Source organism: Mastomys coucha, unplaced genomic scaffold, assembly GCF_008632895.1.
Source record: "Mastomys coucha isolate ucsf_1 unplaced genomic scaffold, UCSF_Mcou_1 pScaffold5, whole genome shotgun sequence".
NCBI classification, from domain to species: Eukaryota; Metazoa; Chordata; class Mammalia; order Rodentia; family Muridae; genus Mastomys; species Mastomys coucha.
In genome coordinates, this window is record NW_022196911.1 from 78499772 (window position 1) to 78516891 (window position 17120).

The window sequence follows — 17120 nt, forward strand, 5'->3', positions numbered from 1 at the left end:
ATTAAGCCTGCTTGACAGTTTAGGTTCTGTGGATTCTACCATTCATGCTAAGGGGGTATGACTGAGTTACAATAAAACCTAAATGTTTACTTTACTAAACACATGCAGCAAATCGTAATAATTTGGTGCTCCCAACTTAGGAAATTTTTTTTGTATTAGCACAAAACCAGACACACAGACTAATGGAATGGAAGAGAGGATCCTGTAATAAACTAGCACTGCTGTGGTCACAGGCTTCTTAGTAGAGATATCGAAAAAATATAGTTGGAGAAAGGACAGCTTGTTCAACCAATAGCGCTGGGAAACCTGGATATACATGTATACAGGAATAACATTAGATCTTATCTCTCACCATGTAGCAAAATTAATTCAAAACAGACCAAAGATTTTAACAGTAATATTAAGACCTGGAACTTGAAAGCTACTAGGGGAAAAAAATCCTTCTTCAAGCCACAGGTATATGCCAGGCAGTGGTGGAGCATGCCTTTAATCCCAGCACTTGGGAGGCAGAGGCAGGCGGATTTCTAAGTTCAAGGCCAGCCTGGTCTACAGAGTGAGTTCCAGAATAGCCAGGGCTATACAGAGAAACCCTGTCTCGCAAAAAAAAAACAAAAGAGAGAGAGAGAGAGAGAGAGAGAGAGAGAGAGAGAGAGAGAGAGAGAGAGAGAGAGAGAGAGAGAGAGAGAGAGAGAGAGAGAGAAAGATAAATAGACCGTCTCCAAACAAATGCAAATGGCAAATAAATATATGAAAATGTTCACCGTCCTTCTCCACACTGCAATGCAAATTCAAACTACAGCAATACTGCCACCAACCCCCCAGACCCCAGTCAGACAGCCTCATCAAATGATAACAAACATGGCTGAGGATGTGGGGAAATGAACCCTTAAACTCTGGCAGTGATGTGAGCTAGTACAGCCACTACAGGAATCAGCATGTGGAGGCTCGTCAAAACAAACAGAACCTGCTGTATGGCCCAGCCAAGAACCACCTGATCCCCAGCAGCTTTTGCCACCATGGTTCCAGTTTCTTTATGTCTGCCAAAGAAGGACACTTACGTTGAACTTCTGTATTATGGCTTCCAAGTACATAAGACAAATCTCCTTGTGCTTTTCATTTCCATTTTCTTAATGCTGATGTTGAATGTCCTTTCATATGCCTGCTGCTCTATATCAAAGGGTCGCTTCCATGGAATTACCTCCCTTAACTCCGTTTAGATACAAGTAGGTGACACATTGTCAGTCAACTTAGAATATGAGCATTCCTTCCTAGTCTCTCTCACAATTACACTACACCTGAGGCAAAGGAGCAAGTTCCAAGCTAGAAGAGCTCTCATGGTTTTAAAAATAAATTCCTAAATTCAAAAATTAACAGTATATTAAGTGGTTGTCATCTCTTAAGAGAGGGGCTAATTAGTAGGGGCAGCCTACCTTATCTTTACTCTTAACAGATTCAAAGGAAAATCAATCTAAAGTGAAATGAAAGAATAATCATTTGGACCTTAAAATCCTATACATACCATGAAGACTTATTACTGCTTAAGAAGCACGGGGCTCATACCCACCGCAGAAAAGAGCTTGCTTACCGTCTTCAATAGCATTTTTGACCGCACGAAGTCCATCTCTTAAGGCATCCTTGATCTGCATGAGAGTATGCTTATTTGGTCCTTTGATCAACAAGGTAACAGAGAGAGGGTTTACACAGTCCTCAATAAAAGTGAACTTTTCTTCACCCTAACCAATGACAAGAAAAGATGTAACTTTAAGGTCTGCAGTAGCTCAGGGGTACAGGTCATACAACACTTTGCCTAGCACGCATGAGCTCCTGCCTAGATCTCCAGTGACACACACACACACACACACACACACACACACACACACGCACATACTATAACATTAAATATTATATTAATATATAATATATACACATTATATTATTATACTCATATAAAATAACGATGTCATCTTGAAATTCAAATCTATTTTTTATTAGAATCCAATCTTCATGTGAATTTTTTTTTTATCAAGTATAACTAAAGATATATTTTAAAGTGATTAAATTATCCCACCATTTGGGGAGGTTGGGTTACAAAGACAGTTCAACACCAGTCTGGGTCACATAGCAAAACTCTTTTAACATTTAGGGAAATAAATTGTAAACTCTGTCCTGTCAGACCTCCAAATGCAAAATATGAATTAAAAGGTCTAAAATGCCAAAACGCATTTAGGATTCAAATCACAACTGCTCTTCTTAGAAACACTCACCAACGTGTACTCGAATACAAGACCAGCGTGCCCCAAGCATTCTTCACTCAGGCCTTCAAAGGAGTTGACAGCCAATCCTCCGCAAGCAAGGGTGAGCCTGGAATCACAGTATGCCACTCTCACTTTGGTTATGAAAAACACAAAGGCTAATTTTTTTTTGCATGATCTAGCCTCAAACTGATGGTGATCCTCCTACTTCAGCCTCTTTAGTATGGGGGACCAGATACAAGCCAACTTCTTAAGGATGAAGGGATATCTAATACAGACTACATGATGCAGTATTGTCTGTGTGGGAGCAGACAAATGAAATGGTGTGTGTTTGTCAGGTATACTACAACAAATAGTTACCATTTTTATACTTGAGAACACTTAAAACCAGTTTGTTTTGTTTTGTTTTTAGTATTTTTTCAATAGTACACATAGTCTGGGCATGGTGGTGCTGGTTTTAATCGGAACACTAAGGAAGCAGAGGCAAGGAAATCTCTGCAAGTTCAAGGCCAGTCTGGTCTATATTATAAATTCTAAGAGAGCCAGGACTGCATCTGAGATCCTGTTTCAAAAACAAACAAACCAACAGACAAAGTTATTAATTAGCTACAGTCACCATGCTGTATAACAAATCCTTTGACCAATATCTCCCAAACTCTTCATCTTCCCTAACATTCCAACCCACTATAACTATCATTCTCATATCTACTTCTGGGGGTTCAGTACTTTTTAAAATTCTACATGTGAGATCATACAGTGTGGTAGTGTTTGTAAGATCCACTTTGTGTGTGTAAGGGAGTGTATGTGTGCCCATGTATGTGAGGATGCACTCACCCACGCATGGGGTCGGCAGAGGTTCACATCAGGATGTCTTTTCTCAGTCACTTCTCCATCTTATGTTTCTGAGGCAGGTCTCTCACTGAACACAAAATTTGAAGTTTCGGCTAGACTAGATGAGCAACAAGACCCTAGTACTGGGGTACAGGCATGCAGCATCACTGGACCTGGCTTTCATGTGGGTTCTTGAAATCAGAACTCGGGGTTTCATACTTGCATAGCAAGTACCTCACAGGCTGAGCTACACCTCCATCCCAAAATCTTACTTTAAGCAAGACAAAAATACTCTGTAAAATGAAAATCTTCCTTTGTACAATAAACTTATGAATTTAATGTTTTTCAGAAGAGTTTATTTTTATTTATGTGTATGAATGTTTTGCCTACATATCTAGATGTATACCATGTGTGTCAGATCCCCTGGAACTGGAGTAATGGGCAGTTGTGAGCTGTCGTGTGGGTGCTGGGATCCAAACCCTAGCACTTGGCAAGAGAAGTGAGTGCTCTTTAGTGCTAAGTATCTGGCCTCATCTTGGTTTTTAATAGCACAATTCTTTATTAACATTAACAACAACATTTAGAATTTATTCACTAATATTTTGCTCAGAAATGTTTACTTGTGAGCTACAAGAATATAGATGAGATGACTTAAATTTAATCTGTTAAAACTCATAGGAAGGGAGTTGAAGGGATGGCTCCCCCACTAAGAATACTCATTGCTCTCCCAGAGAATAGGAAGTCCTAGCATCCAGTTAGGTGACTCACAACTACCAGAGGATGCAGCACCCTCTTCTGGCCTCTGGGAGCTCATACATACATATGGCAGGCATGCACACGTGAACAAACACACACAAATACACAGGAAAATAAGTTGTTTGGGGGGGGTGATTTTTTGTTTTAGTTTGTTTCAGTTTTGATTTTTTTTCAAGACAGGGTTTCTCTGCATAGCCAGGCTGTCCTGAAACTCACGATGTAGACCGTGCTGGCCTCGGATTCTCAAAACTCAGAGATTCCCCTGCCTCTGCATCCTCACTGCTAGGATTAAACACACCATGTCCAGCAATTGTTTTTTAAAGAACAAAACAAAACAAAACTTTTTGGGTTCAATTTCTGGAATTACAAGCAAAAAGGAGAGCCATGGCAAGAGCACCCGAAAGCACATAGTCCGCACTCACCTTTCCAGATTTCTTCTTTTTGCCCTGCGAAGAGCTACAATGTTATGTTTTGCAAGCATTTCTAAGGAAATCGGATCGATGCCCTGTAGTTAAGACAAAAGTTATGTGGTTTTTGTTTCATACCAGGCAAGTGCTCTACCACTGAGCTCTACTCCTAACCTCTAAAAATGTAAACCAACGTTCCTCAAGTGTTTCTGTCACAACACCACTCTACATTCTTAAAGGTCAAGAAGAACCCATGCTGGGCGTGGTGGCACACACCTGTAAGCCCAGCACTCAGGAGGCTGAAGCAAGGGAAGTCTAAAGTCCCAGGCCAATACAGACTACAAAGTGAGTTCCATGTCAGCCTAAGCTATATAGTGAATTGTATCTATATCAAATCATAAAGACAGGGGCTAGAGAGATGGGTCAGTGGTTAAGAGCCCTTGCTGATCTTTCCAAAGGACCCAGGTTCAGTTCCCAGCACCCATGTGAGGTGGCTGAGTACTGCCTACAGTTCCAGTTTCAGACACACACTTCTAAACATAAATAAAAAAGGAAAACATTTTAAGGGGTTCTTATATTTTAAGTGGGCTATGTATTCATGCATGACTTTGTAGAACTGTATGGTCTTCTTTCGTTTGGAAAGCCCTGGCCCGTTGAGCTGGGTCAAGGGTCACTGTTCCCATTGAGCTGGGTCAAGGGTCACTGTTGGTACACTCTGTGAGGTGTCTTCCTTGGAATGCTAGGATTGCTAAATTTGTTTTTCAAAAGAAATCTAATGAACATCCCACTCTAAATAACTATAGTTTATCTGTTGGTCCTTCTTGTAACTAAAAATGGCTTTCCATGAAAAGATAGCTAGTTTAGCTCAAAATCCAGTTACATAAAGTCTTTCTCCAAGATAACTATCCTGTTTTGCTACACCAAAGTGATTCATGTATATTTCATATTTTAATCACACTAAATTATAAAAGAATACTTGAGTATTAATGTTTAATACAAATCATTACAGTTAATATTTCAAAACATTCTTTCTTTAAAAAATTATGTGTATAGTACATCTGTAAATGGGTATATGCACCTGAGTGCAGGTATGTGGAGGCCGGAAGGCATGAGGTCCCCTGGAGCTGCAGTCCCAGGTTGCTGTGAGCCACACAACCATGTGAGTGCTGAGAGCTGAATCCAGATCCACACGAGTACTACATGCTCTTATCTGCCGAGCCACCTTTTCAGACCCATTATTCTTAAAGGAAATGCCTTTTCCCTCAGTGGTGTGGTAATGACGAGAACAGAGTGTTGAGCACAGTCTGGCACTGCTCTCCTGATCTTCGGGAAGAATCCAGCAGCTTTACCTTCTCTTACAAATGTCCACACAGTGCAAAAGGCAGTATTATAATGAAAAGAGCTTCCTCCCCAAACACCCTGAAAATGTTGTAGGGTCACTGAGGGTCAACAGGTCACACTGAGAAACGCTGAGGGACAGTGACAAGCACTTGAGCTGCCCACTTCTCTCTCACCTTTTGATTAATGACAACAAATCCTTTATTGGACTCAGCACAGACTTTCTGCTTTAGGTCTATTATTTTCTGCACTCTATCTTCAATAAATTTTCTTTCAGCTTTTACCAATTTCTCTTTCTCTTCTACAGTCTTATAAAAGAAACCAGAGCTCACTTCTCTAGAGGATTAATAAGAACAAGTTAGTAAACCAGGTATGGAGGCTAAAGCAAGAGGTTCACAAGTTTGAAGCCACCCAGGGCAATACAAGTCCCTTTCTCAAGAAAATAAACACAAACAAACAAACAAACAGGAAAAGTTAGTAAAGGTGGGAGTAGGGAAGAAAAAAGATTATTAAACACATTCACAGAAAAGAAAGCTGGGCATGATGGCTCCTCTTTGTAATGCCAATAGTCAGGAGTCTGAGGCAGGAGGATTGCTGCATGTTTGAGACCATCCTGGACTAGAGAAATGTGTGTGGGTGAAAGTAGGAAGTAGCGGGGGGAGATGGAAATAATAATTAAAAAAAAAAATTAGAGTTAGAGAGATGGCTCAGGCAAAGGGGACCTGAGTTCAGTTCCCAGCACCCATGTCAAATGGCTCACAATGTCAGCTCCAGGGGGTCAGTGCCCTCTTCCGGGCCTCCTTGGGCACCTTCACTCATGCACATACCCACACATAGATAAATATGCATAATTAAAAATAAAAATAAATTTACAAAAAAGAAATGTTAAAAGAATTTCAAATATTATGAAGACAAATTGACACGCACGTTTTTTCATACTCCAGTGACACATTGCAAATGAGGATGTATGCATCTTGCACTTGCTTCTTCATCCTTGGATGACGGGCACCATGGTCCAAAACCAATCCTCGGACCAGCCTATTAAAACATGTAATGTTTCATGGAGTACAGAGTCTCAAGTTAGAATGCCATTCAAAGCTGGAATCAGCCAGACCACACATTGTTCCCTTATATAACTTCAAACCTAACATATAATTAGCAAAATTAGGAAAAGAATCTGTTTTAACAGTATGACAGTAAGTCAAAATGAAAAGCCAATCCAGAATTATTCTCTATGTTACACGGCTCAAAAATAGGAGTAGCTGATCAAATAATAAAAGGTAGGCACACAATAAACTTTTCAAAATAATTATATAGAATAACTAATAATTGCTAACCTGAATGTCCAGCAAATAATGGCCCAGCTATTCAATGGTTATAAAAACTATGTAGTGACATGGAAAATATTTGCAGGGGTAGCAAATAAGTGCAGAATAACCCATTGTATACTGTATGCAAAACATGATTACAACTATTCTTTTTTATTTTTTTTAATGTTGGCAATTAAAGGGAAACCCCATACTTGGAATGTAGCTTGGTTGATATAGTGCATGTGAAGCACGATTGAGATCCTGTATTCTTTGATTTCCAGGACCATAAAAATAAATACATAAGGGCTGGAGAACTCTTTCTGCTCCTGTAGAGGAGCGGAATTTGATTCCCAGAACCAAGTAGTAACTTACAACCAAGGGATCTGATGCCCTCGTCTGGCCTTGGAGGGCAACAGGCATGCATGTGATATGCATGCATACTTGCAAGCAAATCACCAATATACATAAAGCAAATTTTTAAAAAACCTGACTAAATAAGTTGGTAGGTAGGTAGGTAGGTAGGTAGGTAGGTAGGTAGGTAGAGGACTCTGAGAGTATGATTAAATTTGGATGGTAGGAATACAGACCATGGGGCTTTTTTCAGTTTTCAAAATTTTCTAGAGTAAATGTTTTCATAACTTTATAAAAGTCAGTTATACACATTTAAGTGGTAGCATTTCTACTTAATACTCTCTTGGAACTTTTTTTTTAAAGAATTATTTGTTGCATGTGTGAGTGGGGGCATGTATGAGCCACAGTGTACATGTGGAGGTCAGAGGACAATTTTGGGGAGTCAGTTCTCACCTTCCCACCTTATGGTGCATGGTCTCTCCTGTTGCTTCTTCCACTGAGCAGCATACTCCAGGCTAGCCCATGCAATCAGCCTTTTGCATGAGTTCCAGGGATCAAACACAGGTCACCAGGCTTGTACCTGCCTGCTAAGCCCTCTCTTTGTCCTGGACGACTCTTTTATGAGCATGTATGGTGCTAGGGATTGAATAAAGGCCTGTACAATTTAAGTCAGTCCTCTACCATTGACCCTTAAGAATGGTTTATGTCCAATTGTAAAAGTATCTTTTGTTGACTGATGTAATTGTCTTGGCAGCTTCCAGCCTCCATACAATCTTATCTCAGCCTAAAATGTTTTCAGCCTCTGAGACTTACTTCAGAATAAGCTCGCCCTTTCTAGCTTTTTCTGAACTCTGGCTGTTCTGGCTCAAAACTACTTTCCATGTTGACTGATTCAAATTGGCTTCTTTCAGCTTCTGACTGAATTGTTCTGCTTGGCCTCATACTAACTTTGGCAATATAATCTTCTGGCTCCTTCTCATTCTCTGGCTCATTCTGTCTTTACTTCTGTCTAACTTGTTCTCTCTGTAACCTGTCTCCATACAATTAACCAGCTAAAACCTCCCTCTCTCTTCTCTCTCTGTGCTGCAGTCTCTTAAGTAGCCTCTTTTCTCTCTGTCTTCACAAGAATCAAGAATATCTTATTCTGTCAAATCTTTCTCTGATTCATCACTTTGTCTGCCTCTCAATTAGACATCACTTTCAAACATGGGTGTTTCCTTTTTATAAACTAACTTTTCCTTTATTGTTTGAGATTAAAGCTGTGTGCTAAGGGAATGTCTGTATTCCAGCCAGAGTAGCCCTGTTGCTGGATTGAAATCCCTCTACACCCAATATTTTCTAAGTACTAAAAAGAAAACCAAAAAAACAATGTGTTTAGCCAGGCATAGCCAAATACATAGCTCACTCCTATAATCTCAGTACTTGGGAGGCATAGCAAGAGGATTGCCACAAATTTGAAGTCTAGTCAACACAGTGAGTTCCAGGCCAGCCTGAGCTTCAGAGTAAAATCCTGTCAAGAAGGAAGGAAGGAAGGAAGGAAGGAAGGAAGGAAGGAAGGAAGGAAGGAAGGAAAGAAGGGAGGAAGGAAGGAAGGAAGGGAGGAAGGAAGGGAGGAAGGAAGGAAGGAAGGAAGGAAGGAAGGAAGGAAGGAAGGAAGACCATTTTAATTAGGAAAAAAAGTACATGTTCAATGTTTTCTACTTTTCAAGCTTCTGTCATGTTTACTCTCCTCATCCTCAGAAAATAAATATACTGCTTTGAGAAAACAGAAACTAAGCTGGGCTGTGGTGACACACACCTTTAATCTCAGCATTCAGGAGGCACAGGCAGAGGCAAGTGGATTTCTGAGTTTAAGGCCACCCTGGTCTGCAGAAGTGAGTTCCAGGACAGCCAGAAACCAGTGTTCAGTGGAGGAAGCAACAGGAGAGACTATGTACCATCAAGGTGGGAGGTGAGAACTGACTCCCCAAAGCTGTCCTTTGACCTCTACATGTACTCTGTGGCACATACATGCCCACACTCACACATACAACAAATAATTCTTTAAAAAAAACTTTCCAAGAGAGTATTAAGTAAAAATATTACCAGTGACTTTTATAAAGTTATGAAAACATTTACTCTAGAAAATTTGGAAAACAGAAAAAAACTGAAAACTGAAAAAACATAACCACAACCTCCATCACTACCACCTCCACAAGCCCTCAGCAGTCCTTCATTCTTTAAAACAGAGCATTCCTCTTCTCACTCCATTCCTGAATCCCCTTGCAACACAGAACACTGGTCCTATTTCACTGCTTTTCCTTACAGCTACTCTGAACTGCCTCCATTTGCAATTCCACCTTGAATTAGTAAGGGTTCTCTAGAGGAACAGAACCAATGGGATGAATATATTATTTAAAGAATTTATGAAGTCAGCTTTAAAATAGGAACAAGAGCAGAATCACATGAGAGCTGAGTTCTGGGGAGTTACTTAAGACTGGGTGCCTTGGTAGTGGTCCCACAGGGGCTCTCTCTCACAGAGGAGAGGAGGGCCCTGTAGCTGCTCAGTCCGCAACGGTGGGCACCTCAACAGTCTGGACCTGGGAGGAGAAGCTCAGGACCCTGGAAAGTTGCTGTCCCCAGTTCAGGATGAAAGCACAGAAACAGCTTCTGGGATCGATAATGAAGTAGAAGCAGAAGCAACAGGACAACAACTGATGCAAGGCCAGAGGGAGGCCAGGCAAAGGCTGGATGCTCGCTCTTCCCCCCTGGCACACCCTTTCATCAGTGCTGCTCCCAGAAGGTGCTCACAGTCAAGGTGGGTCTTCCCAGGTCCATCAAGGCAATCAAGGCAATCAGGACAGTTCTCTCCCTGCTCAGGTGATTCTAATTGGTGGCAAGTTGCCATCAAAACCACCACAATACACCCCTCCCTTAGCATTCTCTCCTGAGCTTGCCTTCAGTTGGACTTTTGTCTCTGTCTTTCTCCTGAAGCTGTATGCTGTTTACTTTTCGGTTCTCAACAATATACTTTAAATTTTTTTCTCTTTCTGCTTGGGCACTGAGACACTATGCCTCTTTGACCTCCCTGATCACCCAGCATCAGTCTCCATTGGTGAAATTTTAACCTCTTTTCAATTTCTAAACAAATTTCTAACCTTTAGGATTCTTTTTTCTTAACTGATTAAGTCAATTTATTAAAATAGTTGACTTAGGTAACCACAATAATAACTTCAGCCTCCACTCCCCGTTCAATGGTGATGGGAGTAATCACTGAACGATCTCAGAAGGACTATGTAAATCAATGAGTGGCTCATGGAGTGAGTGAGTCAATGAGTTGCTCATAGATTCTCATCTGGAAATGATCCCATGTCTTAGAACCTCCACTGCAAGGTATTTTTTCCTGTAGTGATTACTAGTGTCGTGGTAGGTGTGTGAACTGGCCCTTTTCTTTCAGATTCTTTTCCTTTTGCACTTCTGATCAAGGAAGCACACACCAGAAACTTCACATTATGGCTGGGTCATGGCTGGTGAGGGTGATTTGAATTTGGTAGATCAACAATTCCAATTCTCCCCACATCTTTCTGGTATCTTTTTATAGATGTGCATAGATTTTTGTTTTTTTGTTTTGTTTTGTTTTGTTTTTGTTTTTTTTTTTTTTTTTTTTTTTTTTTTGCCTGCATGTAGGTCTGTGTACCATAATACACGCAAAAACAGCAGAGGCCAGAAGATGGTGATAGATACCCTAGAACTGGAGTTACCAATAGTGAGGGCTGGGAATTGAACCCAGGTCTTCTGGAAGCCCAGCCAGCACTCTTTTTTTTTAAAAAAAAAAAAGTATATATATATAGAATGCTTCACGAATTTGCGTGTCATCCTTGCTCAGGGGCCATGCTAATCTTCTCTGTATCGTTCCAATTTTAGTATGCGTGAGCACCCAGCCAGCACTCTTAGCCCCCAAGCCAACTCTCCAGCCCCCTTTCTGATATCTTTAAAAGTCGCGGTTGCAGCCTCCTAGTAATGATTCTCAAATATGTATTTCTCATCCTGCCCTCTATTCTGAACTCATTCCAAGGTCTCAGCTCATCATCCACATGTAGAATGCATCCTCTTTCCTCATTTCAATCTCTTGATACACTCTCAGGGATACACCCAGAGGTTTGTGTCCTGAGGGATGAAATACCATCAAACTGACCATCAAAATGAACTATCACATGGTTACATTCCAATATACAATCATAAGTTGAAGCTATCATGTCAAATGTATTTAATCTCTCTAGCCTTTCCACCATCATCTTTTAGCAATGCCGCATATAGCAGAGTACTGGCTGTGTAGTTTCGTGATTGCAGGGTTAGCTGTGAGCTACTGCTCACTCCTACTGCTCAGCATCACAAGAAAGTATCATATTATATGTATTGCTAGGGGGAATCAAAATGTAAAATTCAAAGTACAGGCTGTCCTGAATGTATATCACCTTCACACCACTATAAAGCTAGTGAACTGTAAGTCGGGAACCATCTATAACTGTAAGTGTAGTTTTAACCACAATAAAAGCACCAAAAAGTGAAAACGAAAGCAAACTAACACTTGACAGAATGCCTCCAGCACAGCAAACTACGCCTAGGAAAAACTCTATAGGCTGAACAGTAAGCAGAGGAAAGTACATCAGTGTCCCTTGTCTGAAGGAGGTTCCTTGGTTTCACCTCTGGTCTCAAGAACACACTGTCACATCGAGACACGTTAACTAAGGAAGCACATGAACGTGCAGACCCATCCATAGAGGGGAAGGAAGGTGAAGAAGAAGAAGCTGAACTGAATGTGTTAGCTCCAGGCCTGCTGGCAAGAGCCAGGAAGAAAAGAGGGTTGAGCACTACTTAACATCCACTGGGGAGCCTGGGAAATATCTCCCACTGATAAGTGCGAGAGAGCTGCAGTCCCAAGTGAGGCTGAGATGGTAAAAGCCATAAACATCAAACCAAGTTGAAATTATGAAGATGTAGCTTCGCAAACTTGGTATGAAATAGCAGAAGTATCAAGTGGGATTTTCAAGAACAGTAACAAGATCATGTTTTAAGAAGGAGTAAATGGGGATATTATCCAGAGCAAAAATAGTAAGGCTAGACTCCTATAAGTCACTATAAATTATGTAATTTCTACTAATCGAAAAATAGTAGAAGTGTGAAATTTGCAAATTAGTAGAGGAGAAAAATATAGTGATAAAACCAATAAAATGAAAAGTCGATTAGAAGAAACATGGGACAATGGGAAATGAATAGAAAGTAAAAAGATAGGACATGTGGAATCAAATATACTCTTAACAATGTTAAATGTAATAGATTAGCTACTTCAATTAAAATATAAAGACTATCTGATTAAGAATTTTTACTTGCCTCCAAAAAGTAAAACAAAATGTCACTTACAAAAAGCAATCTTCTAAAATATAAGGACAAGAAGATTGAAACAACACACACCTGACAGGCACATACCAATGGAGAGAAAGCTGATGGGAGCTGGGGAGATGGCTCAGTGGTTAAGAGCACTTGCTGCTCTCGCAGAAGACCCTGGTTCAGTTCCCAGCACCACACGGTGGATCACAACCATCTGTTAACTCCAGTTCCAGAGGATCTGATGCTCTCCTGACCACTCCAGGTCCTAGCTATGCACAGGTTGCATGTACATGCATCCAGACAAAACATGTATACACATAAAATGTCATTTTAAAAAAAATCTTAAATGAAAACATATTCATAGGTGGGCTGTACAGATACACACTTTTAATTCTAAACAGACACTAGTAGATCCCTGAGTTCAAGGCCACCCTGGTCTACAGAGTGAATTCCACAACAGCCAGGGCTACACAGAGAAGTCCTGTTTCAAATGCTTGCCTCTCTCCCCGCCCCCAGAAAGGGAAACTTAAAAAGAGAAAACTGGAATAGCAACTGTATCTATTAATGTGGAATAAATTATAATTTTAAGACATTTCTAACCAGAGCTGTACAGGTCTTTAATCCCCAATATCTGAGAGGCTGAGACTGGAGGATCAAAAACCAAGACTTATTACATTCTACAGAGTGATTCAAGGCCAGCCCTTGTAAATCAGTAAATCCCTACCTCATAATAAAAAGTAAGAGGAAAAGTATGGCGTTATATCTCAGTAGTAAAGTATATACCCAGCATGTGCAAGGCATTTGGTTCAATCCTCAGTACTGGAGGAAAAAAAAGTCATTATTAGAGAAAAGATGGTCACTTTATATTGGTACAAAAAGTTTAGATTTTGAGGGGAAATGCTCTATTAAAAGTTGGCCATACCAGCCGGGCAGTGGTGGCACACGTCTTTAATCCCAGCACTTGGGAGGCAGAGACAGGCGATTTCTAAGTTCGAGGCCAGCCTGGTCTACAGAGTGAGTTCCAGGACAGCCAGGACTACACAGAGAAACCCTGTCTCAAAAAAGCAAAAACAAACAAACAAATGAAAAGTTGGCCATCCCTAAAACTGGGCAAGGTGACATAAACCTGTAATCTCAGCATTTAGGAGGCGCAGGCAGGAGGCTACTTAGCAAGACTATATCAAAGAATAAACACGAGAACAATCCTGTATGCATCTAGTAAGATAGTTTTGGTTTTTTATTTGTTGGAACTTGGGACCTTGAAGATATTACTCAAAGGGTCTGTGCTCAGATACATCTGTAGGCCAGATCAAAATCTATAAAATATCCTGGCATGGTAGCATAGCCCTTTAACCCTAGAATTCAGGATAGGTGGGTCTCTGTGAATTCAAGGCCAGTCTGGCATACAAAGGGAGTTCCAGGCCACCCAAGGCTAGATAGAGAGATCTTGGCTCTATATAAACAAACATGTAATATATGTGTATGTTTGTATATTTGTATGATTAATATACATTTAACATATATTAAAGCTGTCAAAACTAAATGAGAATATAAACAAATCCATGATGATATTGCTATAATATTCAAAAATGTTAACATCTTAGTAATTGACAGAATAAGCTGTCAGAATTTTAATAAGGATACTCAAGGTCTGAAAAACAGCATTAATAAAATTGGTCCCTTGACAGAAAACTGTGCCTCACAACTACAGCATGCCTTCTTGTCGAGTACATAAAACATTACAAATAAATTCTCTCAAGCCAAGCTCACATCCTAGGACTCACAAGATTGATGAAAAAGGATTACCATGGGCTCAAGGCTAGGCAGGGCAGTAAGCATACAACCCTGGCCTCCAAAAATAAAATAATTAATTAACTCTATACTTAAGCCTACAAGCAAATCTCAACAAATTTCAAAACAGTGTAATCTTATAGAATATGTCCCCTACCGTTATATAATTGAACTAGGAAGCAGTAACTATATTCTCCTATGTATCTTGAAATTAGGACACATTTAAAATAGAAATTAGAAAATATTTTAAATGGATTGCATTTTCCAGCGAACCTCAACCTGTCTGTCTGCCAGTAGGACGGACTCCATAACTATAAGAAAGCATGCAAACAAACAAACAAACAAACAACAACAACAATCCGTCATTTTAAAACCAACTTTTCCTGACAACAAGAACCTCTGCAGATCTCCAGAAAGAGATCCAGAAAGGGGACCAGAGGAGGAGGCTGCAGGCAGCCTTAATGGCTGGCCAGAGCAAAGAGAACAGACTAGCTGCATGGTCTCAAGCCAGGTGAGAAGCAGAAGGCTCGGTTTCTTCTGTGCCTTCACAGACAAAAGGCCGGGTGTACTGCTGGGCGTGACTCACGCCTGTAATCCCAGAATGTGGGAAGCTGAGGTAGGAGCCTGCCACAAACTCCAGACCAGGCTGGGCAACAGAGACCTTGCCTCCAAAAAGTAAAACAAAATAAAAATTAATAAGCAAATAAAGAACACAGAAAAAAGAAAACAGCTGAATATGGCCATCCCAGGGTCCCCATGGGGCTACTTTTTCTTTTAAAAGGTTTATTATTTATTTATTTTATGTTCACTGTTACTTTTTTCAGACACACCAGAAAAGGACATCGAATCCCATTACAGATGGTTGTGAGCCACCATGTGGTTGCTGGGAATTGAACTCAAGACCTCTGGAAGAGCAATTAGTGCAAAAAACAGAAAATATTTTAAAAGTCATAATGCACATGCTTGCCGGGTAATGGTGGTGCATGCCTTTGATCCCAGCACTTGGGAGGCAGAGGCGGTCTACAGAGCAAATTCCAGGATAGCCAAGGCTACATAGTAAGACCCTGTTTCAAACAAACAAACAAACAAACAAAAACAAACCAAAAACTCCACATACTTGTAAGTAATCACCGTGCCCAGGAGGCCTAGATGGGAGGGTCAGAGGTCCTAGGACAGCCTAAGCTTTGCAGGGAAAGCTGATCTCAAAGCCAAAGATCGTAAAAGTCAAAGGATGTGGTTAAGGAATGCTTGGAGGAAAACTGAAAGCCTCAAACACTGTTTTACAAAAGCAGAGAACTAAAAAGAAACCGCCTGAATGTATTTTAATGAGACAGAAATGAAAAGCTCCCTACCCCTTAACCCAAAAGTCCAGACATTAAAGAGAAAGGCATTAGGAAACAAAGCCTGGTAAAATGAGAGGGGAAATCTTTAGGGCCAGTTTGTTCCAAAATTTGAAGATTCAGAAAGATGGACAAATTCTTAGAAGTACTGATTTTTCAAAAAGTACATAGAAAACCTAATGGATCCTAAGAAAATGATGTAAGTTGCAAATGGAATACATACTGTTTGTATCCTAATCAAAATTAATTCACTGAAAACTACAAACAGTAAAACTGAAGTATAAATTAAATGCATAGTATATTAATGAGTATTATTTTTTTAATTCTTGTTTTCTTTTTTAATATTTACTTATTTTATGTATGTGAATACACTGTTGCTCTCTTCAGACACACCAGAAGAGGGCATCAGATGGTTATGAGCCACCATGTGGTTGCTGGGAATTGAACTCAGGACCTCTGGAAGAGCACTCAGTGCTCTTAACCACTGAGCCATCTCTCCAGCCCGAGTTTGTATTATTTTTAAAAGTATATTAGTTAATATTAATAATATTTACATCTATTTCTAGATAAAGTATTTTTTAAGTTGTCTTAATTTGGGTTTCTATCACTGTGAAGAGACACCATGACCATGGCAACTCTTATAAAGGAAAACACTTAATTGGGGCTGGCTTACAGTTTCAGAGGTTTAATCCATTATTGTCATGGCAAAAAGCATGACAGTGTGCAGGCAGACATGGTGCTGGAGAAGGAGCTGAGAGTTCTACATCTTGATTCTCAGAGACATACTGGGCAGACTTGAGCTTCTTAAGGCCTCAAAGCCTGCCCCCACACAGTGAAACTTCCTCCAACAGAGCCATACCCACTCCAACAAGGCCTCACCAACACTGCCACTCCCCATGGGCCAAGCATTCAAACATGTGTCTCTGGCAGCTATTCCTATTCAAACTACCACAGAAGTGAAATATATTTCAAGATTTGCTTCAGAATAATGTAGGCTAGTCCTAGTACTTGGGAGGCAGGAGAATCTCACATCTGAGTCTAGGCTGCCCAGTGAGATCTCATCTCAAATGTGAAAAAAACTATCTGTAGGGAGGGGGCTCAAGAGGAGGAGATGAGAGGGGAACTGGAAGGCTGAAATTAGATTGAAAACTGAGAAAGATAAAACCAGAGGTGCGTGAGAGATCTCTGCCCTGTATTTACATAGACTTGGAGTTAAACGTTCAAAACAACTAAATCCACTGTTATCATGGCCCCTGTTAGCCCCTGGCCTTGGCCCTTTTGCTTTTTCTCTTCAGCTGTGCTGCAGGTACAATGGAACACTCCAAGGTTGTGTCTCTTCTCTTCTCTTTTCTTTTCTCTTCTCTTCTCTTCTCTCCT

At 40.4% G+C, this 17120-nt stretch overlaps 1 protein-coding gene and 1 non-coding gene across 4 annotated transcripts in view; both read right to left on the bottom strand.

Annotated features, from left to right (window-relative positions):
- The window catches only part of Cct6b (chaperonin containing TCP1 subunit 6B), a 45815-nt gene that overhangs the window by 16401 nt on the left and 12294 nt on the right, over window positions 1–17120 (bottom strand). For all 3 annotated transcript variants that reach the window (XM_031352202.1, XM_031352200.1, XM_031352201.1), the window contains exons 6-10: window positions 6512–6622; window positions 5761–5920; window positions 4262–4344; window positions 2265–2361; window positions 1586–1733 (exon numbers count right to left, since the gene is read on the bottom strand). In XM_031352202.1, coding sequence (XP_031208062.1) covers window positions 1586–1733; window positions 2265–2361; window positions 4262–4344; window positions 5761–5920; window positions 6512–6622 — 599 coding nt within the window. The remainder of the gene's footprint in view (window positions 1–1585; window positions 1734–2264; window positions 2362–4261; window positions 4345–5760; window positions 5921–6511; window positions 6623–17120) is intronic.
- On the bottom strand, window positions 11066–11172 carry LOC116079338. Its single transcript, XR_004113910.1, has one exon. It is a non-coding gene; the product is annotated as a U6 spliceosomal RNA (small nuclear RNA).